The 19,273-nt window shown below is 38.8% G+C and overlaps 1 protein-coding gene and 1 long non-coding RNA gene across 3 annotated transcripts in view; one reads left to right on the plus strand and one right to left on the minus strand.

The window, feature by feature from the left end:
- Positions 1–7,587: 7,587 nt before the first annotated feature.
- The window catches only part of si:dkey-247m21.3 (5-hydroxytryptamine receptor 4), an 83,567-nt gene continuing 71,881 nt past the window's right edge, over positions 7,588–19,273 (minus strand). Inside the window, exon 7 of one of the 2 annotated variants that reach the window (XM_011481932.4) lies at positions 7,588–8,119. In XM_011481932.4, coding sequence (XP_011480234.1) covers positions 8,026–8,119 — 94 coding nt within the window. In that variant the 3' untranslated portion in view covers positions 7,588–8,025. The other variant, XM_020707796.3, reaches the window with a different exon arrangement.
- On the plus strand, positions 11,004–16,093 carry LOC144996570 (uncharacterized). The gene is made up of 2 exons (XR_013659485.1): positions 11,004–15,232; positions 15,318–16,093. It is a non-coding gene; the product is annotated as an uncharacterized LOC144996570 (long non-coding RNA).

A 19,273-nucleotide genomic window follows, 5' to 3' on the forward strand; every position in this document is an offset into this window, starting at 1 on the left:
AAAAGCACTTCTAAAGCTGTCATGGTCAACCTCTGCACAGCAACAGCCCCTTTCTGGGAATTTTCTTGGCTTTAATTGGAAGAAAAATGTTCAGATCCTCAAAGCTTTGCTGTCTCAGTTCAGAGACCTGCAGTACAAGTTAGACTTACATTAATGTGACATCAATAAGTCTTCTCAAATACTTATAAAAGATTTAATCTTTGAAGATTTAGGGACAGAAAAATGTGCAATATTTGCTCCTTTTGAACTAAATATTTAAAAGAAAAACATAAATTCCTGAAGTGTTTTCTAAAGTGTTTATATTTAATTTCCTGTATTTACTTCCTTCCAACATTTGAGCCTCGTGACACAAAAAGGTAAAGTAATCTTTTACCTGTTCATGATGTAAAAGTAAATTATTTGACTTTAAAAACATGTTTTTTATGTTCTTATGTGATGAGGCACTTTTTTGTCGTTTAAAGTCGAACACTAAAAATGAGCTGCACAGCCGATACCTGACACTAGTGTCACACCTGATACTTCTGGCTGATTTTTTACAAGTTTCTCTCACAGCAGCCAGAGACGTTTCAGCAGCACACATAATGAGGCCCAGAGCAGGTGAAAAGTGCAAGGTGTTTGTGGACTGCACCACCAGGTATGAAGAGGTGCAACACTGTGCTAATGAAGGAGGAGAAACAACCTGAACTTTACAAGAAGCACGCAACTTTTACTTCGTCTGTTTGAAAAAAAAACTTACAGAAAGCGGACAATTAAACTAGCATTTTTGACCCTGTAATATTTTTCAAACAACATTATTTCTGGAGCAGACAAAAAAGAGTCTGTTCCAAAAAGCTCATTGGTGCAACATAGAAAATACAATGGGTGAGGCTACAAACTCTCTGCTCTGCTCCATTCTGATGCATCCACTCTAGATGAATAGATCCATGTACATCTTTGTTTTCCATGTCTGAGTTGGCAACTGGCTAAAACTGTATGGCTGGATAGCTCCAAAATTGCTCCTCATTATTGTTGCCACATTAATGTTAGGTTGGAGTTGTGAGGGGCTGTAATTTAGAGGTAAAGCATGGAAACAGAGAGCTCTCATTGATAGGGAAGGGAGGGGGTGGCGGGGTTGCTTCACCCACAACTCAGGGCGAAATTCTAACAAACAACTGCCACTTTGCAGAAACTATTTACTAGAAAACCACACAGGTTTTTTGATTTAGGCTAAAAATCGTGATTAAAAGACCACTGGGAAGGATTTGAAAATAGATCAAAAGATGGTTAGAGCGGGACTTTTAAGAAGAATAGACCAAAAAAAAATATCTACAATCAGGAAGGTGAGAAAAATAAATCCAAATTTATCCTAAAATGACCTGGTTAGTAGTATAACCAAAGGAAGAATCTTAGGCTAACTCAGCCAACTCAACCTCAGAACAGAAAACTCCAACTCTGGCTCTGAAGACCGAAATGGCTTCTGCCTCCTAAACTGAAAACAGAGTTGGTTATACAGAAGAACACAAAATGTTCTGTTTGGAAAGTGAAATCTTTGCGAGAAAATGAAGTTTAGATGTCAGTGAACAAAGTCTATCAAGCTTTAAACAGGAAGTTGCTTTAGAGAAACCAAAACCGATAAAACTTAATCTCTTCTAATGTTTTTATTGGAATTTTGGCAGCAGGTTTTTGAATCCTCTAAAGGTCTTTCTGGCAGGGAAGATTTACAATGGTCTTAACAAATGCATTAATTAATTTTTCAGTTTTGCTCTGAGACAGGACGTTCTTGACCTTTGAAACATTGCAGAGAGAGTAATGTAGGCTGTTCTAAAAATATTCTTTGTGAGTTAAAAGTGAACAACTCATCAAAATGACTCAAAGGTTTCTTATCGTAGAGCTGGAGACCAGTTTAATGTTTTCTAGTGTGATTATATTGGTGCATGGTAAATCCATAAGGTGCTCAGGTCCAAGAGCATCCACCTCTATTTTATGGGACATTCACATCAAAGCATTATCATCTTTAAGACGTGCCTGAAGTCTTGTAAACTGGCTGACATCCTGTTTCAATGAATAACTGAGTCTCATCAGCATGACAGAGAAAATTTGATGCTGTGCTTTCTACCTAACGGAAGCACATCCAGACTATACAGGAATGGGCCGAGCACAGAGCCCTGTGCAACACCACGACCAACTCTACTTTGGGAGAAAGACTCATTATGAACATAATACGTCTCAAGTTTGTTCAGAAAGCTTTTCTCCATTAGGTTGTAGGAAAAAACACAACAGTGCATCTGTTCTTAAATGGTAACTTAAATACACGGCTGCCAGGTGTGAATATTTTTTGGTAATAAGAAACCACTCTGACTTTTTTTTTACACCCAAAAAATACATTATTGATAGTATTTTCAAAGCTCAAGAAGCTGCGTTTTTACTTTAACAGGACAAAGTCATTCTTACCAGTGAACCATTGAGATTGTTTTCCTGTACTATCTTTAGCTAAACATAGTCAAACATTTCCTAACATTCAGGGTCTAAATTGTTCAGCTGAGAAAATGTGCAAACTGAAACAGGGACACAAAAAGGAAGTAGGAAGAGGAAGGTTGCACTGTCATACTTACAAAGCTAGTTTTCCTCTTGATGCCACTTTGGTTTGACATATTTATCCCCATATCATAATGCTGTGCTCAAAACTGTTTTAGAAAACATAAAAAATCAAATTCTGGGTCTGTGGTTGCATCTGTATTAAAAAAAAAAAGTTTTTCCTATTTTTGTCTTAAGCTGTCATTTTTAGCATATGCAGTGTTTTCCGGAGCATAAGTCACATTTTTTTTCCAGAGTCTTGGCAGGGGTGCGACTTATATTCAGAAGCGACTTATAAAGCATTAAATAGGCTCATATATTCAGCGAAACAACCGACTTCAGCGGTTGTTTCCCACTAACAACCACTTGTTGGCACTGTAGGTGTGTGTATCAGTTCTTCTGCATTACTGGCAGCAATGCAGAAGAAGAAGTGCCGTCCAAAACATGTTGCCATGCAGCTTTACGTTAGTAATAACACTAAAGCTAAAAGAGCTGTGCTTAAACACTGAGAACAATGCTAAAATTAAAACAGTTTCCAAAATGTTTTAGATCCTTTCATTTGTAACGTTATAATTCCGCCACTGGAGCCAGTACTCGCGCCTTACCAACGAATGGAGCGCTGCGCAAAGAGTACTATACGATAGCATCACACATGAATCGCAACTTCCATAATCTTTACAAATACTGTTCGAATTTCATTTTGTATTGCATTGATGTTGGAGTTAACCCTTGTGCTATCTTAGATGACCCCACCCTCACATTGACGTGTTCTCCCTACCATGACAAAGGAAGATAAAGGTGGAAAGATTTCATGTAATCCATGGACACCAGTGAAGATCACAAAACATTGAAGAAAAAAGGTTCAGCGCACTGTCTACTGGGTCTAGATGACCCAACTCCCAATGTTAAAGTGCCTAGGATAGCACAAGGGTTAAACAAAATAAATGTTTAAAAAAAAACAACTTCTCAATATCTTTGCCACACTTATGACAACCCTAATTCCATTTTTATGACGCAAAAGCCTCAAGCGAACTCTAAGACATACCTGCGCCCACCGTGAGATGCAGCTGCTCCTCTCTATGACCCTCCTCAAACCCGGACAACTCAAAAGCCCTCAGTAGAATTCTTCTTTAGCTGAAGGACAATAGATTACAATTTTAAAATTATTACAAACTATACATTTTATCTATTGCTGTGGCAAGCTGTGAGTTTGTTGAAGCATAAAAAATAATTTACCAATTTATTTTTCAATAACTAGGCCAGCGCACCAAAGCTGCTGTCTTAGAAAAATGTGTGTTTTTATTTTCGGTTATTCCATGATTTGGTCCACTTTAACCTCCTTTTCACCTTCAGATTATCGGAAGTATCACAGGAATCCTTGAGAAGACACCAAAGAGTTCACCTGCTGGCCTACATATTAACTACTCGAGTTAAGAAGAGCAGTTTACCACTAACTGACGTGAAAGTTTAGAAAAAAATTAGTTTGGATTAAGAAAATTGATGGCACACATCACAACAAGACTTAGTTTAATTATTGATGTGCATAGGAATTTGTTGTTGAGTCAGCATGAGAAACTTTTTTCCTTGCATGAATAAAAAAAATTTTTAACTTTTAAATAAAATAATTTAAATTATACGATACATAAAGAAACACAATCAACATATTAAAAAACAAGTTCGCCCTGACTTTGCTACAGTTTTCATACAACATCAAAAGAACTTAATGTCAGGAAATCTTAGAGTGTAGTGATCCAGGCAGACCACATGGGGAGCATAAATTGGTTGATTTAGCATTCACTGAGTGAAATTCCTACGAGTGTCAGCTGTGATACTTTCAATAATTATTGACGATTATCAGAATCAGAAATACTTTATTGATCCCACACGTAGAAAATGTGTGCGTTACCTTAGCAGCATTGTAATCATAAAAGAAAATACAATTATATAAAACAAATTAAATGTCAACAAATGTAAACAAATAATAAAAAAAGTAATAATATTCTACGACACTTAAAAAATGTGTTTTGCATTCCACCTTACCATAACAGTATTTTGCTATAATAGTGTAGAATAGCATAAAAAAACAGTTGTTTTGGTCCCTGTAATGAGCACATGGTGCACTTCGGCAGCGTGTTTGAATCTCCTCCCCCACTACTTGCATGTGCACACTGTCACAATTCCGCATTGCTTCCTGTCTGCTATATTCCTCACTCCTAACCCACAGTGTGGTGAAGGACGCATCAGATATTTTCCGGGATGATCCATGGTCAGTTATTAAAGCACTCTTACTTTCACTTCCAAATATATAAAGTAGTTCAGGTCAGATTGAACTCCAGTCTGACCTGTAAGTCCTGTGTAGGCGGAAACATGCAGTAAATCCTTTTAGTCTTCATAAAAAATGACAGTTTAATTATTTCTTCTAGATCTTTATGCTGAAAAGGCATATCTTTTACCCTTTTTTTAAACAAACCCGTTTGGTTTTGCTGTACTCCTTTCTTGTTGGAAACTAAAAGGCATTTCATTTTGTGTGAGCTGCAGATCAGAAAAGATCTCTGCAGAACAGCCAGAAATTTCACATGATGCTCAGAAAAAAACAAGTCTCAGTTCCTGATTGAGACACATTCATGAGATGATCATTAATGTGCTGCCCTCTACTTTTGACTGTCCGCAGGTCAGAATACCCCATAATAATGGCAGTCAAGGCAGCAAATCTACTCAAAATGTTTGAAACTGGTGGAGGGAAGGACTGGGGAGGAAAAACATTAGTTACAAGAGCTGTGATGTTTTCAACTCCCTCCACAGGTTTTGTATTGGACTGAGACTAGCGAGAGCACTCCAGAACCTTGAAATGTTTTTTATGTCCTTCACTGCCTTAGCAATGATTTTAGGATCATCATCGTGATGAGGGATCCAGCCATGTTTTGTCCTCAGGGCTCTCACTGATGGTAGGAGGTTTTTGCCCAAAATGTCTCCATACATGAATCTCATTTCTTTAATACTGATCAGTCGTTCTGTCCACTTTGAGAAAAAATAGTCCCAAATCATGATGTTTCCACCCCCATGCTTAACAGTGAGTATAGTATTCTTAAGATATAACTCAGTATTCTCCCTCTTCCAAGCACATGTCCTTTATACCAAAGCATTCTATTTTGGCCTCATCTGACCATATGGCAGTCTCCCAAAGTTCCTCTGAATCATCCAGATCAAGGATGGGCAACTTTAGGCCTCGAGGGCCGCATTCCTGCATGATCACCTGAACCAGGTAATCGTTGATGAGGTCTTGGATACCTGGAAATCATGCAGACACTGCGGCCCTCGAGGCCTTGAGTTGCCCATCCCTGATCCAGATGGTCTCTGGAGAATTTTGGACCGGCTTGGACTTCAGAACCAGACGGACCTTGTTACCATAGTACCCTTTGTTATGGTGGTTCCAGCTCTCTTCACATCATTGACCAGTTCCCCCTTGTAGCTCTGGACTGTTTCCTCATCGTTCTTGAAATCTTTGTTACCCTATATATAGCAGGTAAGATCTTGCATGAAGCTCCAGGTGGAGGTAGATTGTCTGTGATCTTTTATTTCTTCCATTTTCTAATAATTGCTTCAACAGTTGATCTCTTCTCATCATGCTGCTTGTTTATTGTAGGTTCGTTTCAGTCTTGCTCAGGTGAACAATCTTGTCGCTGGTGTCATTCTCTTCAGTCTTGGTTATGGAGGAGATGTTACAGTCTGACTGTTTAAGGGTGTGGACAGGTGTGTTTATACAGACAAGCAGTTCAAACAGGGGACAGTAACACAGGTACCCGGTTGAAGATTGAAGAAGAAGTTAAAGGTCTGGGAGAGACAGAATTCTTGTTAGTAGGAGATAAATATACTCAATCAGAAAATGTGGTTTCCTAGATTGTTTTCTATATCGTGTCTCTCAGATTTGAAGCGTACTTACGATGAACATTCCAGACCTCTCACATTTTTAAGAGCTACAACTTTTACAATACGTGACTGGCCAACACTTTTTAGCTCCACAAAATGTGTGGAAGGCCTCAAAAAGACAATCAATGCAAAACCTGCAGTGCAACAGGTTGGGGTCAACAAAGACAGAAGCAAATGAAAACCTAGAAACCTTTTACCTAGGTTTGTCATGTCACAGAGCTGATTTGAACTGCTCATTAACTTTACTATTTTGTTGACTTGCATCATAAAAGTGTTTTATGTTAAACTGTTGGAATTGTAAATAACACAAAAAAATATTATTGGGTACATTAAGGTCAATATAAGATGTGTCCCATTGATTTTACTTCTGTGACCCAAAAAAAAAAAAAAAATCAAAACAATTGAAAGGATTTGGGCTATTTTTGAATCTTTACTGACACCTACTGGACAGAAAATAAAAAACAATTTGATATAAAAAGTAAATGTTCCACACTTTCCTCTAGGCTTTTTCCTTTTCTGTAATGTTGTGTTAATTTCTGAGGGATGAGTAAGTGGCACCTTGCACATTAGCTCACTTATGCTTTTTAAGTTCTTTATTCAAGATCATGTTTTTTCTCACCTTTTTCAAGGTTTAAGCCCTCGTGCTTTTTGCCACAAGTCCTCCATCAACCCAGGCTTTACTGTTAAGCTGTTTTGTAGTTATTTCATTTGCTGCAGTTGTTTCCCCAAATACTAAATCAAAAATGAGCTTTTAGAAAAGAGACTTGGTAGCAAACAACTGTAGTAAAAACCTGAAAAACAAGAGAAAAGGCATTTATTTGTGACATTTAAGTCTCTGAGAAAATATCTAACGATAACGTGGGCAAACTGTTTCTTTTCTTTTCTTTTTTCTCAAAGTTAGTTTTAATTTTTAAAGCTTTTATTCATTTTCCAAAGTTTAAAGCCGAACAGATTCTGTTATTACTATCTCAAAATGACAAAAGTTTTCAGTCTTTATGATGCACTTAACCTTTGTGACGAGTTTGAATAAAACATAAAATAAAAAATCTCAGGATGCAGTTTTGTTGTCCTTAAATCAGCAGACACTTAGAACAAACACACAGTGGCACCAGAAATGAAAAGTTTAATGGAATAAAAGCAGACAGGTGTTGGACCAACTGTCGGACTTTATGAACATATCAAACATCAATGCTTGATGGAGTTTAACGGGTGAGAAGCAGAAGGCTTCTATTCATCTTCTCAGGATGACTTCAAACTGTGACCTGTGAGTTAGAATACAAGCAGACATGCCCTTAGTCTGTATAAATATTTGATTAATAATACTAAAGTTCCTCTCCTGCCGGCCTTCATTGTATTTTTTTTGTCCAAAAAAGTCCAGACCTGATGAATAATAACACCAATCATCAGATCTTCATAAGGACCAGGATGATGATAGACGAGAGACTTTTGTTTCCAGGAAATACACAATCCCAGAGCAGTCTGTGGGGATCAGTGGGCTAATGGGTTTGACACTCAGACATCAGCTCTTCCCCCGAAAAGTCCGCCTCATAGCGCTCCTATAGAGTCCTGGGATTCCTGCTCGTTGCGGAGGATTGTCCGACCGTTGTCGCTGTAACTCCGGTTAGGCAGGAACGACAACCTGGAAGACACACACACAGACCAGATCAGCTCCACAAAGTAACTACACAATTTTGTTATTAGTGAGACGGGCAAAAAAACAAGAAGGAGATGTTTTCACAGAGTCTGCAGTGGATAAAAAGAATCGGGAGGATTAAACACGTAAAAGTCAGCATTTGGTGCCTTTTTTGGATGAACTTCTGTGCAGCTTCAACAGGAATGAAAAGGTCTGGGAAATCAGAACCGGGTTGCTTAAAATCCTCAAAGATCTTTTTAAAGTTGGCGCCTGACTGGTCTGTGAAGATGGCAGAGAAGATAGGACCATTGGTTGCCTCCATGCCAGTTTGTTTAAAGTTCAGCTCCAAAGTAAAACAGTTTTTAAAGCCAGTTTAGTCTTCTGTGTTTTTTTTACTGATTTATTTATGAAAAACAAAACAACTGTGATTTTTTTTTCAACATAGTACACACACAAACACTGATTGTCATCCTCTGATAATTTAGTAGCCATAACAATTTAGCTGTTTTTGCAAGTCTAAAATTCTTATGCCTGCTTAAAAAACAGCACATAAATCACTAAGCTGCAACTTTATTATAACTCTGTTTGCAAAGTCCTAAACATTCTACAGCTGCTAGTACATACATGTTGATTTTTGTAGTAAAATACATCCTATAGGGCCAAACTTTGACAACACAAACTCTGACTTTTAGCACCATGTGGAGCTGCTCCCCGGAGACACGTGTGCATTGATAGGTAGAGTCACACAATTATCACTGAAGCCATTCATAGGATTTAGAAATATTTTGCAAAAATTCACCAACATCACCCAAAAAAACAAAAAAACACCAAAGGTGGCACAAAGTTTCCACCCCTCACTGTGGTATCTGAAGGATTCACATAATTAATTCTTTCTCATCAGATCAATGGTGTCAGTCTGCCCCCGCACACACTCACACAGTCCCATGTGGAGGCCTGTTCAGGCCTAAGGGGCCACAAGGGAAAGATAAACAGAAATGTTCTGTAACTTTGGCTCCTCTGTTGTCTGTATTATCTGCGAAGTCAGTTTGTTTACAATCCAAACAGAGCTCCTTCTCTGTCTCTGTCCGTCCGTCTGTCACACAGAAGTGGATGAGCATCCTCCTGCCAACAGCCAGCAGGGAGATCAGTGTTTGTCTTCTGGGGACAGAGAAAACAAGATGCCTTACTGTGAAAAAAAAACCTATAAGTATCAAAATATGTCTGCCCTCTAACATATTTCCTCTGGTTCATAGTGGTCACTACAGCAGACAGCTACTAAAAAGTAACTCTCTTTAATGCTTTGGTTTCTGTGGTGGAACTGCATGTCGATGACTAGAGTGCTCTCTTCTGTCATAGTCCATTGAGTTCAATTCACTGGTCAGTTGTTGTAACTGCAAGTAAATTTAATAGATCCAGTTGCCTTAATATTTAAACAAAATGATGACATACAGTAACATCTGGGGAAGGATAACATTTGTTTGGAATATGATTTTTCTTATGCACGATATGTAAAAATTTACGAGTGTGTCCATTAAAGGAGACATCATGCATTACCCAGAATTTTTTTTTTTACAGATTTCTACCATTTTTTGCACACTACAATAAAAATTTCTACAAAATTTTCAAAATTCTACTCCAATCAGCAGATTTGTATAACATTACACAAAACATCTGCCTCTCCGTTTTTTCCAAAGTATTTTGTGAAAATCTACACACATTTTCACACCTTAGACACAGATCAGGGTTGTGAGGTTAACTTCCTTGTCCTTACAGAACTCGGATTGCCAATGACCACACTAACAAAAGAAACCGATAAACCGCAGCCACCAGGTGTGGAAGCACATGTGCTAATCTAAAAAAAATGCAGTACTCTGGTGTGCTTTAAAGGCAACAGGTGAGTTCACATGTCCTAAACAAAAATGGAAGAAGCTAGAAGACGAAGTTAGAATGAGAGGACATGATGGAAGTAGAGGTAGAAGAGGAGGCCCTGGTAGATAAAGAAGGAGATCGAGGAAAAGAGGATTGAATAGTTGAATGAAACTGAATAAAGAAGACAAGGAGCAAATTTGACTCAAGAAATACACGCAACATTTTTATTCATTGCTAGTTAATTACTGTAACTCATTATGGTAACAAATACTTTTAGGATTGACAAAGAACTTGAAATCTTCAGTTTGCAGTGTCTTTGTTATGAAGTGCATGGTGAGTGTATAGTGGGACTTTGTGCACATTCACCCTGTATGTCAAATTACTCAGGAGGAAAATAACAGGGTTGTCACTATTTTTTTCTTCATCTTAAATACCATACATAAACATTTCTGTCCGGAAATCTAAATGGGTTTTTTAATTGATCACAGCAGTGTGAAACTAGCTGCAATAGTTTAGGATCATTGAGGACTATATTGGTCATATGATGTTGTAGTGCAACAGAAGAACCACACGGGGATAGCTTTGTTATTTCATAATATTCCCGCCGCTGTGAATTCATTGGCATACATTTGCGTTCAGCTTAACTTACTGGTTTGATGCCTGTAATCAAACAAATGCACTGATTTTTAGAGGATTTGTACAATCAGTTAACATCAGCTCCTCACTTTCATTCATTTAATAGGAAAACAGCCTGTACCAGACAATGCATTCTGGGTTAAGGACAAGCACAACAAAAAGGTTGCTGCAAACAGTGATGCCCTGGAATGACTTATTATTGCAGGTGGAGCTGCTCACAGGAATCATGAACCAGCTTCAGAAGTACTAACATTCTTACCTTTAGCTTTAGCTGTTACCTTGAATGGCAGCTAGTTTTTGTTTTTTGACAGTCCAGAACTTTAGCACAAATGTTGTGTGAAAGCATCGTTCTTTGAGACCGACGCTTTTGTTTGTGGTTGTCCTGATCCGTCTTAACTGTGGCCCCGTGGACTTCCTGTGACGTCATTTCCGGGTGAGCTATTCCCAGTGCTAGCTGTGTGACTGCTGTCCTCTTGTTTGGCATTAGCCTTACTACTATTGCTTACTCTAAGGGTTATCTGGGTTAATATTCACATCTAGTACCTTTTATTAGCGAATTCACCACTGTTAAACCGCTTGCTGTTCACTTTTCTCATTTTGCTAAATAAACCACTTCTCTTTACTTAAACACCGCTAGCCTTAGCTTAGAACCTAGTATGGCCACCACCACTCCTTCCGCCTCTCCTCCTCTCTCCTGCCCCATGTGCCATATGTTTAGTGATGATCCTGCCTCCTTTAGTGAAGATAGGGGTAGGTGTGTTAAGTGTAGTCTTGTGTTAGACTTGGAGGCCAGGCTGGAGCAGTTAGAAGCGCGGCTCCGCACAGTGGAAGCTAAGCCGGCTAGCCAGGTCGTTACTCGTAGCGCGGGCCGCGCTACCAGGGCTAACTTAGCTAGCACCCCAGCGCCCTCCCAACAGCCGGGAGACAGTCAGGGGTTTGTACCGGTTGGGAGGAAACATAGTGCTAAACGCAAAAACTTAGAGCACCCGAGACTCCACGTTAGTAATAGGTTCTCCCCCCTCAGCGACACACCCGCTGAACACTCAACTCTGGTTATAGGCTCTTCTGAAGTTAGAAACGTGGAGCTCCCAGCGGCTACTGTCAGGTGTTATCCGGGGGCCAGAGTTGGTGACATCGAGGGGAACCTTAGGATGTTAGCTCAGAGTAAGTCCAGGTTCCGCCGAGTCGTGATTCACGCAGGCGGTAATGATGCCCGACGGAGACAGTCAGAGGTGGTTAAGTTAAACGTAACTTCGGTGTGTAAACTGGCTAAGACGATGTCCGACACTGTAATTTTCTCTGGTCCCCTGCCGAACTTAGTCAATGATGAAATGTACAGCCGCTTTTCATCATTTAACCGCTGGCTTTCTAGATGGTGCTCGGAAAACGGCGTTGGTTTTGTGGATAACTGGAGCGCGTTTTGGGGGAAGCCCGGTCTCATGCGGAGAGACGGCGTCCATCCCACTCGGGACGGTGCCGCTCTTCTTTCTAGAAACATTTCTGCTAGCCTTAGTCTGTTAACCTGACAATCCAGAGACGAGACCCGGGCGCAGAGCAGCAGTGTAAAACGCTCCTCTGAGCCTCCCTTAGGGTTAGTGCCGGTGCAAAACCCATGCAGGGAAAGTCAAGCAGGTCCTAGCTTTAGCTTATGGGCTGAAAGACAAATGAAAGGAGCGCGTCATAGAAACCTTACAGTGACAGACAGCAGTTCTCACAAGCAGAATTATGATGTCATTAAATGCGGTTTATTAAACATTCGATCCATTTCCTCCAAGTCCCTCTTAGTCAACGAGTTAATTACTGATAACAATCTTAGTCTTTTAGCCTTAACAGAAACTTGGCTCCATCAGGATGACTATGTTAGATTGAATGAAGCAACCCCCCCCACTTATGCTAACTATCAGAAATCCAGGATTTCAGGGAAAGGAGGTGGTTTGGCAGTAATATCACAGTCTAGCTTACTTCTCAGCCCTAAAGTTAAAAATGCTTATAATTCATTTGAAAGCATCATATTGTCTTTAAGTCACCCAAACAGGAAAACTCGAAAACCTGTTTTACTCATAATTATTTATCGCCCCCCCGGCCCATATTCAGAATTTTTAACTGAGTTTTCCGACTTCCTATCGACTATTGTCTTAGATTCTGATCAAATTATAATATTAGGGGATTTTAATATTCATGTTGATGACCCCAGTGACTGCCTAGGAAAGGCTTTTGCAGCTTTATTAGATGATGTTGGTTTCACCCAAAGTGTGAATGAACCCACTCACTGTCATAAGCACACCCTGGACCTTGTTCTAACCCATGGGATAGAGATCAGCCAGCTGAGTGTCCTTCCTCTTAACCCCATCATTTCTGATCACTTTCTGATTACCTTCCAGCTTACACTGGAACATCCTTCTGCCCCAGTGAATAAGAAACAGCTTAGAAGAATCTTAACTGACCGTTCTGTGTCTGAGTTTAAACACACAGTTCAGCCAGTACTTAGTGATATTCTGAGAAAATACTCTGAGACCAGCTCCCATAGTATCAGTCCTAGTATAAATGACCACTTTGTTAATGATGCCTTACAAGCCCTCAGGAGTACACTCGATGTTGTTGCCCCCTTGAAACCTAAGTTCGTCAGACAAAACCGAGTAGCACCGTGGTTTAACGCTGAAACTCGTTCTCTTAAACGAGAAACCCGTAAGTTGGAAAGAGAATGGCGCCGCTCCGGTTCAGAGCAGTCTCTGGATATCTGGAAACATAGCCTATTAAATTATAAAAAAGCTCTGCGTAGAGCTAGAAGCCAGTACTATTCAACCTTAATATCAGAGAATGGAAACAATCCAAGATTTCTTTTTAGCACTATAGCTAAATTAACTCGCAGTCAGAGCTCAGTAGAACCACATGTTCCTGTTTCTCTCAGCTCTGATGATTTTCTTACATTTTTCGATAGTAAAATCTTAAATATTAGACATAAGTTAAATCAAGTTATTCCTACTATCAGCCCAGAACAGGCTGAAGCGGTAGAAATGGAGGCATCCATAGAAACCTCTGTAACATTAGACTGCTTCACTGCTGTGGATCAAGCGGAAATAACATCAATTATTACGTCCTCCAAATCCTCAACGTGTCTGTTAGACCCAATTCCCACTAGACTTTTTAAAGAAACTTTTCCCCTAATTAATGATCCCATATTAACAATGATAAATGCCTCTCTGGAAACGGGTTACGTGCCACAGTCTTTTAAATATGCAGTTGTTAAACCTCTTCTGAAAAAGCCCAGTTTGGATCCTAGCATCTTGGCCAACTATAGACCGATATCAAACCTGCCCTTTATTTCTAAAATCCTAGAAAGAGTTGTAGTTAAGCAGCTTTACTGCCACCTACAGGACAACAGCCACTTTGAAGACTTTCAGTCGGGGTTTAGACCTCACCACAGTACGGAAACTGCACTAGTTAGAGTCTCTAATGACTTGTTATTGGCCTCAGAAAAGGGACTACTTTCTATTCTGGTCCTGTTGGACCTCAGTGCTGCCTTTGACACTATCGACCACGGTATTTTACTCCATAGATTAGAGCAGGACATAGGGATCAGAGGATCTGCTCTCCAGTGGTTTAAATCCTATCTGTCTGATAGGTATCAGTTCGTTAATGTAAATGGCCATTCCTCTCAGTGCACTCGAGTCAACTATGGAGTCCCACAGGGCTCAGTCTTGGGACCGATCCTGTTTACGCTTTATATGTTACCCCTAGGAAACATAATCAGGAAACACAGCATTAATTTTCATTGTTATGCCGACGATACGCAGTTGTATTTATCCATGAAGCCTGACCAGAATGACCAGATAGAGAAACTGAACGCCTGCATCAGTGACATCAAGACCTGGATGACAATTAATTACCTCCTCTTGAACCCAGAAAAAACTGAGGTCATTATACTTGGTCCTAAAAACCTCAGAGATGCTCTGTCTGCTCAGATAGTCTCCCTGGATGGTATAAGTATAGCCCCCAATTCCACAGTTAGAAACCTTGGGGTTTTACTTGACCAGGATTTATCATTTAAGGCTCATATATCTCAGGCGTGTAGAACTGCCTTTTTTCACCTGCGGAATATTGCTAAGATCAGAAATATACTTTCTAAGAGTGATGCTGAAAAACTCATCCATGCATTTGTTACGTCGAGGCTGGATTACTGTAACTCCTTGTTAGCAGCGTGTCCTAAGAGTTCCTTAAGAAGTCTCCAGCTTGTTCAGAACGCAGCTGCTAGATTGTTAGCTGGAACCAGCAGAAGAGATCACATCACTCCTGTGTTAGTTTCGCTCCATTGGCTCCCAGTTGATTCTAGAATTAAGTTCAAGATCCTCCTGTTAACCTATAAGGCCTTACATGGAATGGCCCCGTCCTATATTAAGGACCTCATAGTCCCTTACCAACCAATCAGAACACTTCGCTCGCAAAATGCAGGACTGCTTGTGGTTCCTAGAATTGGTAAAAGTACGGTTGGAGGTAGAGCGTTTAGCCACCAAGCCCCTGTCTTATGGAATAAACTCCCAGCTCATATAAGAGAGGCCGACTCAGTTTCTACATTCAAAGCTAGACTGAAAACATTCCTCTTTGGACAGGCTTATTGTCAGACTAGTTAGTATTCAGAGATTATTTAACTTAATGTTAGTTTGTTTAAATTAAACTTAATAATAACTATTTCTTTTAAAAGGCTGCTAGAAGTTGAAGCTGGGGTAACTATGGTACACTGGGGTTCTGTCCTCTTTCCTGTTTTTACTTCTACCCTTCCTCTCCTCTATTCTTGATCATAATTTATCATTTAGTTCTCCATGCCTCTGTTTGGTGCAGTGCGATTCATGTATTGTCCCTCTTTTCCTCTCCCCTCCTGGGGAGTGGGAGTGCTTCCAGACTCCAGTTGGCTCATCCGTGCTCCAGTTCCTGACCGTTTACCTCGCCTTTGCTCCTGCTCCTACACCTGGCTGTGGATCCTGCCTCTGGCTCATCTCTGGCTCGTCTCTGCTCTGTACCTGACCGAGTACCTTGTCTCTGCTCCTGCTCCTACACCTGGCTGTGGTTCCTGTCTCCGGCTCGACTCGCGCCTTTGACTGTCCCGATAACCACGGCTGGATGAAGCTCGTCTGCTGGACTTTTATATAATTGTTGTTGTAGATTTAGATAAGTTAATTCTTCTCTAAGATTTCTGGTAAATCGCCTGTCCGTCCTGGGGGAGGATCCCTCCTTCATGTGGGCACCCCTGAGGTTTCTTCGTTTTTTCCGGAATTGGTTTTTTTGGGAGTTTTTCCTTACCGCGAAGGGGGGTCTAAGGGCAGGGATGCCAGTATAGCTTAGTCAGTTTGTTAGTTCATTTTAGTATTTTTCTATTGAACTCTTTGTATTCGTGATCCTTTTGATTTCATGTTTTACTTCGAAGCCCATCGAGACGACTGTTGTTGTGATTTTGGGCTATACAAATAAAATTGAATTGAATTGAATTGAATTGAATTTCCTTCAGAATTTCCTCAACACTGCCTGCACTTCCAGACCAAATTGTGTCAGAAAGAAAACACACAAAAATATCAGGAACCAACTAAAAATAAGAAAAAAAAAATCCCTTTGAACATAAATCATTTAGTCTTTAAAATAAATAAATAAACACAGTATTTATTTGCTAATTAAACCCTGTCCATGTTTTTGTAGATCACATATAAAGTTTGAAAATCTGAGGCTGAAGCTAAAAATAATTCAAATTTACGACAAATTAAAATGAAGTATATGGAGTGATATTTCTGCCACCACGTTGCACACAAAACTTTCTAAGTTGCAGGTGAAAATATTAAATATTTGCTTTTCAATAATTTATCATTCTGCTTTGATATTTTTTTTGCTTTCAAAAACGTTTTTTGCGTTTGCAAAACACATGTTTTCGCGTGCGTTCAAATCTCGCTTTTGTCCTATCTTTGATTTTGCTTAGCGTGATATGACTGCCACTGGCATCGCCAAAAAGAAATTTGCATGCGTTGAGTGTCATTTCACTTTTTTCCTATCTTTGATTTTGCTGATTTAAATTTCAGTTTGACGTGACCAAGCTGCCATCAAACAGCTGCTGATTGGTCCAGATTCTAACCAATCGAGTGTCCCTGTCTAGAAAGTTTTGTGTGCAACGTGGTGGCAGAAATATCACTCCATAGAAGTAACCTAAAATTAGATCAAATGCACCTTTAAATCTAAAACAGAAGACATCAGGGTTTGTTGACATAATAAAAGCAGAGGCTTTAAAAGTGACTGACATTATTTATTATTATATCTATTATTCCAAAATGCAACAATCCGATCATAAAGTCCTCCAGGTGTAATTGTAGGTTTTGATGTCATTTTTAAAAAGTTCCACTATTTTTTTGACAAAGAAGACACTTCCTCTGATTCTGAAACTAGTCTTTCACTAGTAAAACTCTCAGATGCATTTTTATCCACAAAAGATACATTCTATGATCTTGTATCCTATATCATACAACATTACATCTTGCGCAAAAAAGTGCCCTTCTAATATTTCCTTACAAAAACTTTCATCAATAACTCCCCATTGAAGTACTGACAGGACCGCAGCAGAAAACAACAATAACTGTAAGATCTAAATACAAATACTAACTGATCGTGTGCATTATTTTTGTTTATTCAGATATCCCAATAAATCATAAACTTCTTTAGTTCATCGTGATGCTCAGAAAGGGTGTTTTTGTCTATATATTATGATAGTCATTTCTTCTTTTGAACAGTTAGTCATCTGTGACAGCAGTGAATGCAGTTTATTTTTTTAAACAGAAGCTAGGATGTGAGAGTTTTGATTTGCTTGAATCTACACTTCAAACTGAGATAAAGCTAATTAAAATATAGAACTTATTGTAATACCTTAAAAAACAAGTCTTTTAAACAGAATTTATGCTTCTAATTTATTTCTTTTCTGTTTCTTAACTACTATATTATTACTATTATTATTATTTTGGTTTATCGATTATTTTTTATTTAGCTTCATTGTACTTGTCTTTCTTATATTGTCTAATTGTTTTGTTTTTATGACGTATGCTCGCTTCTTTGCCCTTAAAAAAGCAATTCTGATGACAATGGATCCTTATTTGGTAAACAAAGGTTAAATTGAAGAACAATGACAAAAAAAACAACACATTCTTACACAGAATTTATACAGAAATTGGATTAAGCCTCAAAATTAGTTAGTCTTCATTGAGAGAGACATTAGAGAAGGAAGAAGGATCAATTTGATCAATGTAACCTTTTTTGCATTTTTGGGCGGCATTTTATAATTCTCATTAATGTTAACTGTGGCAATCATCTGACAATAAATCCAAACGCACTGCTTGTACTTCCTCAGTTATCTCAGCAGGCCGTATGGCTTCAATTTGGGACGTTTCATTTGGAAACCTGGAAACAGTCATTCCAAGTTAAGTCCCCAGCCCCACAGGAAACCATTTATAGAAATAAAAGAGATTTAAAGAGTTTTGGAAGTTTCTTTCCCACAAGTTAAATGAAATCAAATAACATTAATTTTGTGAAGAAACTGCAGGGAAACTTTTGCCAAAGACAGTTTAGTGATTGAAACTGCAGATGGACAGACATTCGGCTCATCCAGACATTTTGATCTCCGCTTGTTTTTCTTGGCGTGAAAGATACGTTTTTACACTTTGATTTGGAGCATAAACTAAAATGACCACTTTTGAGTTTGACTTAGTGTCCTCACGTGTTTGCAGAGAAACAACAGGTGAGCACTTCAATTATTGTGCTTCAGCCACGTTAATTCCTCCCTCTGACACAGCAGAGTCACAGTCATGGATACCATTTAAGTACACTTCCTGTGAAGCACGGACAGTATATAGACTCAAGTTTTTTTTGTATTTTATATTTCAATCAGTGGTGTTCAATCCCATTCCTTGAGGCCCAGTGTCCTGTTTTTTCTACTTCTTCCTGCCCTGTCTTCTTCCAACCTGAAAACCTGATTTAGGTTAGATATAGTAGGGATATCTGACAACCACCAGGACATCAATACCAAAATATTCTCAGTAGCTCTTGTCATAAAATACAAAATTGTCTAAACTAAGTAGTACACATTTAAACACTTAAAAGTAGTCCAAATAATATTTGCCTAAAATATAAAACATTCATGATGATTAATAAAATGGTCTCAAAGCACTGAAATAATAATAATAAAAAAGGCTTTATGGTTAAATATTTATACTATTCAAAACCAGGTTAAAAAAAAGAGAATTTTCCATAATCAGTACTTTCTTTTTTATTTAAACTGTTGTTCTAGTGTTTCTGTCAAATAGAAAAAAAAATTTGTTGTCTTGACATTTTTGTGCTGCACTTTTTTAAAATAAGAATTTCATCAACCCAGTTTCACTGCAGCAGTAATGTGTTTGAGAGTTTCTACTTTAGGAACACAGCTGAATGTTTTTCTCTTTTACAGGGTAAAACAGTCATGTTCAAAAACAATTCTTCATGAAGACAGAAAAATATAATTGAAGTAAATCTTTTGATGAGGTCTGCTGTTTTAGGTTTTGTGTTAATTGTTCACACCTTGGTTCATTTAGCAGAACTGTTTTTGATAATTTCCTTATCTGCTGCTTTAAGTGTGAGCCAGATTTTTACTCTTTCTCT

The sequence above is a fragment of the Oryzias latipes genome, chromosome 12 (assembly GCF_053564925.1).
Source record: "Oryzias latipes strain Hd-rR chromosome 12, Olatipes_Hd-rR_3.1".
NCBI lineage: Eukaryota > Metazoa > Chordata > Actinopteri > Beloniformes > Adrianichthyidae > Oryzias > Oryzias latipes.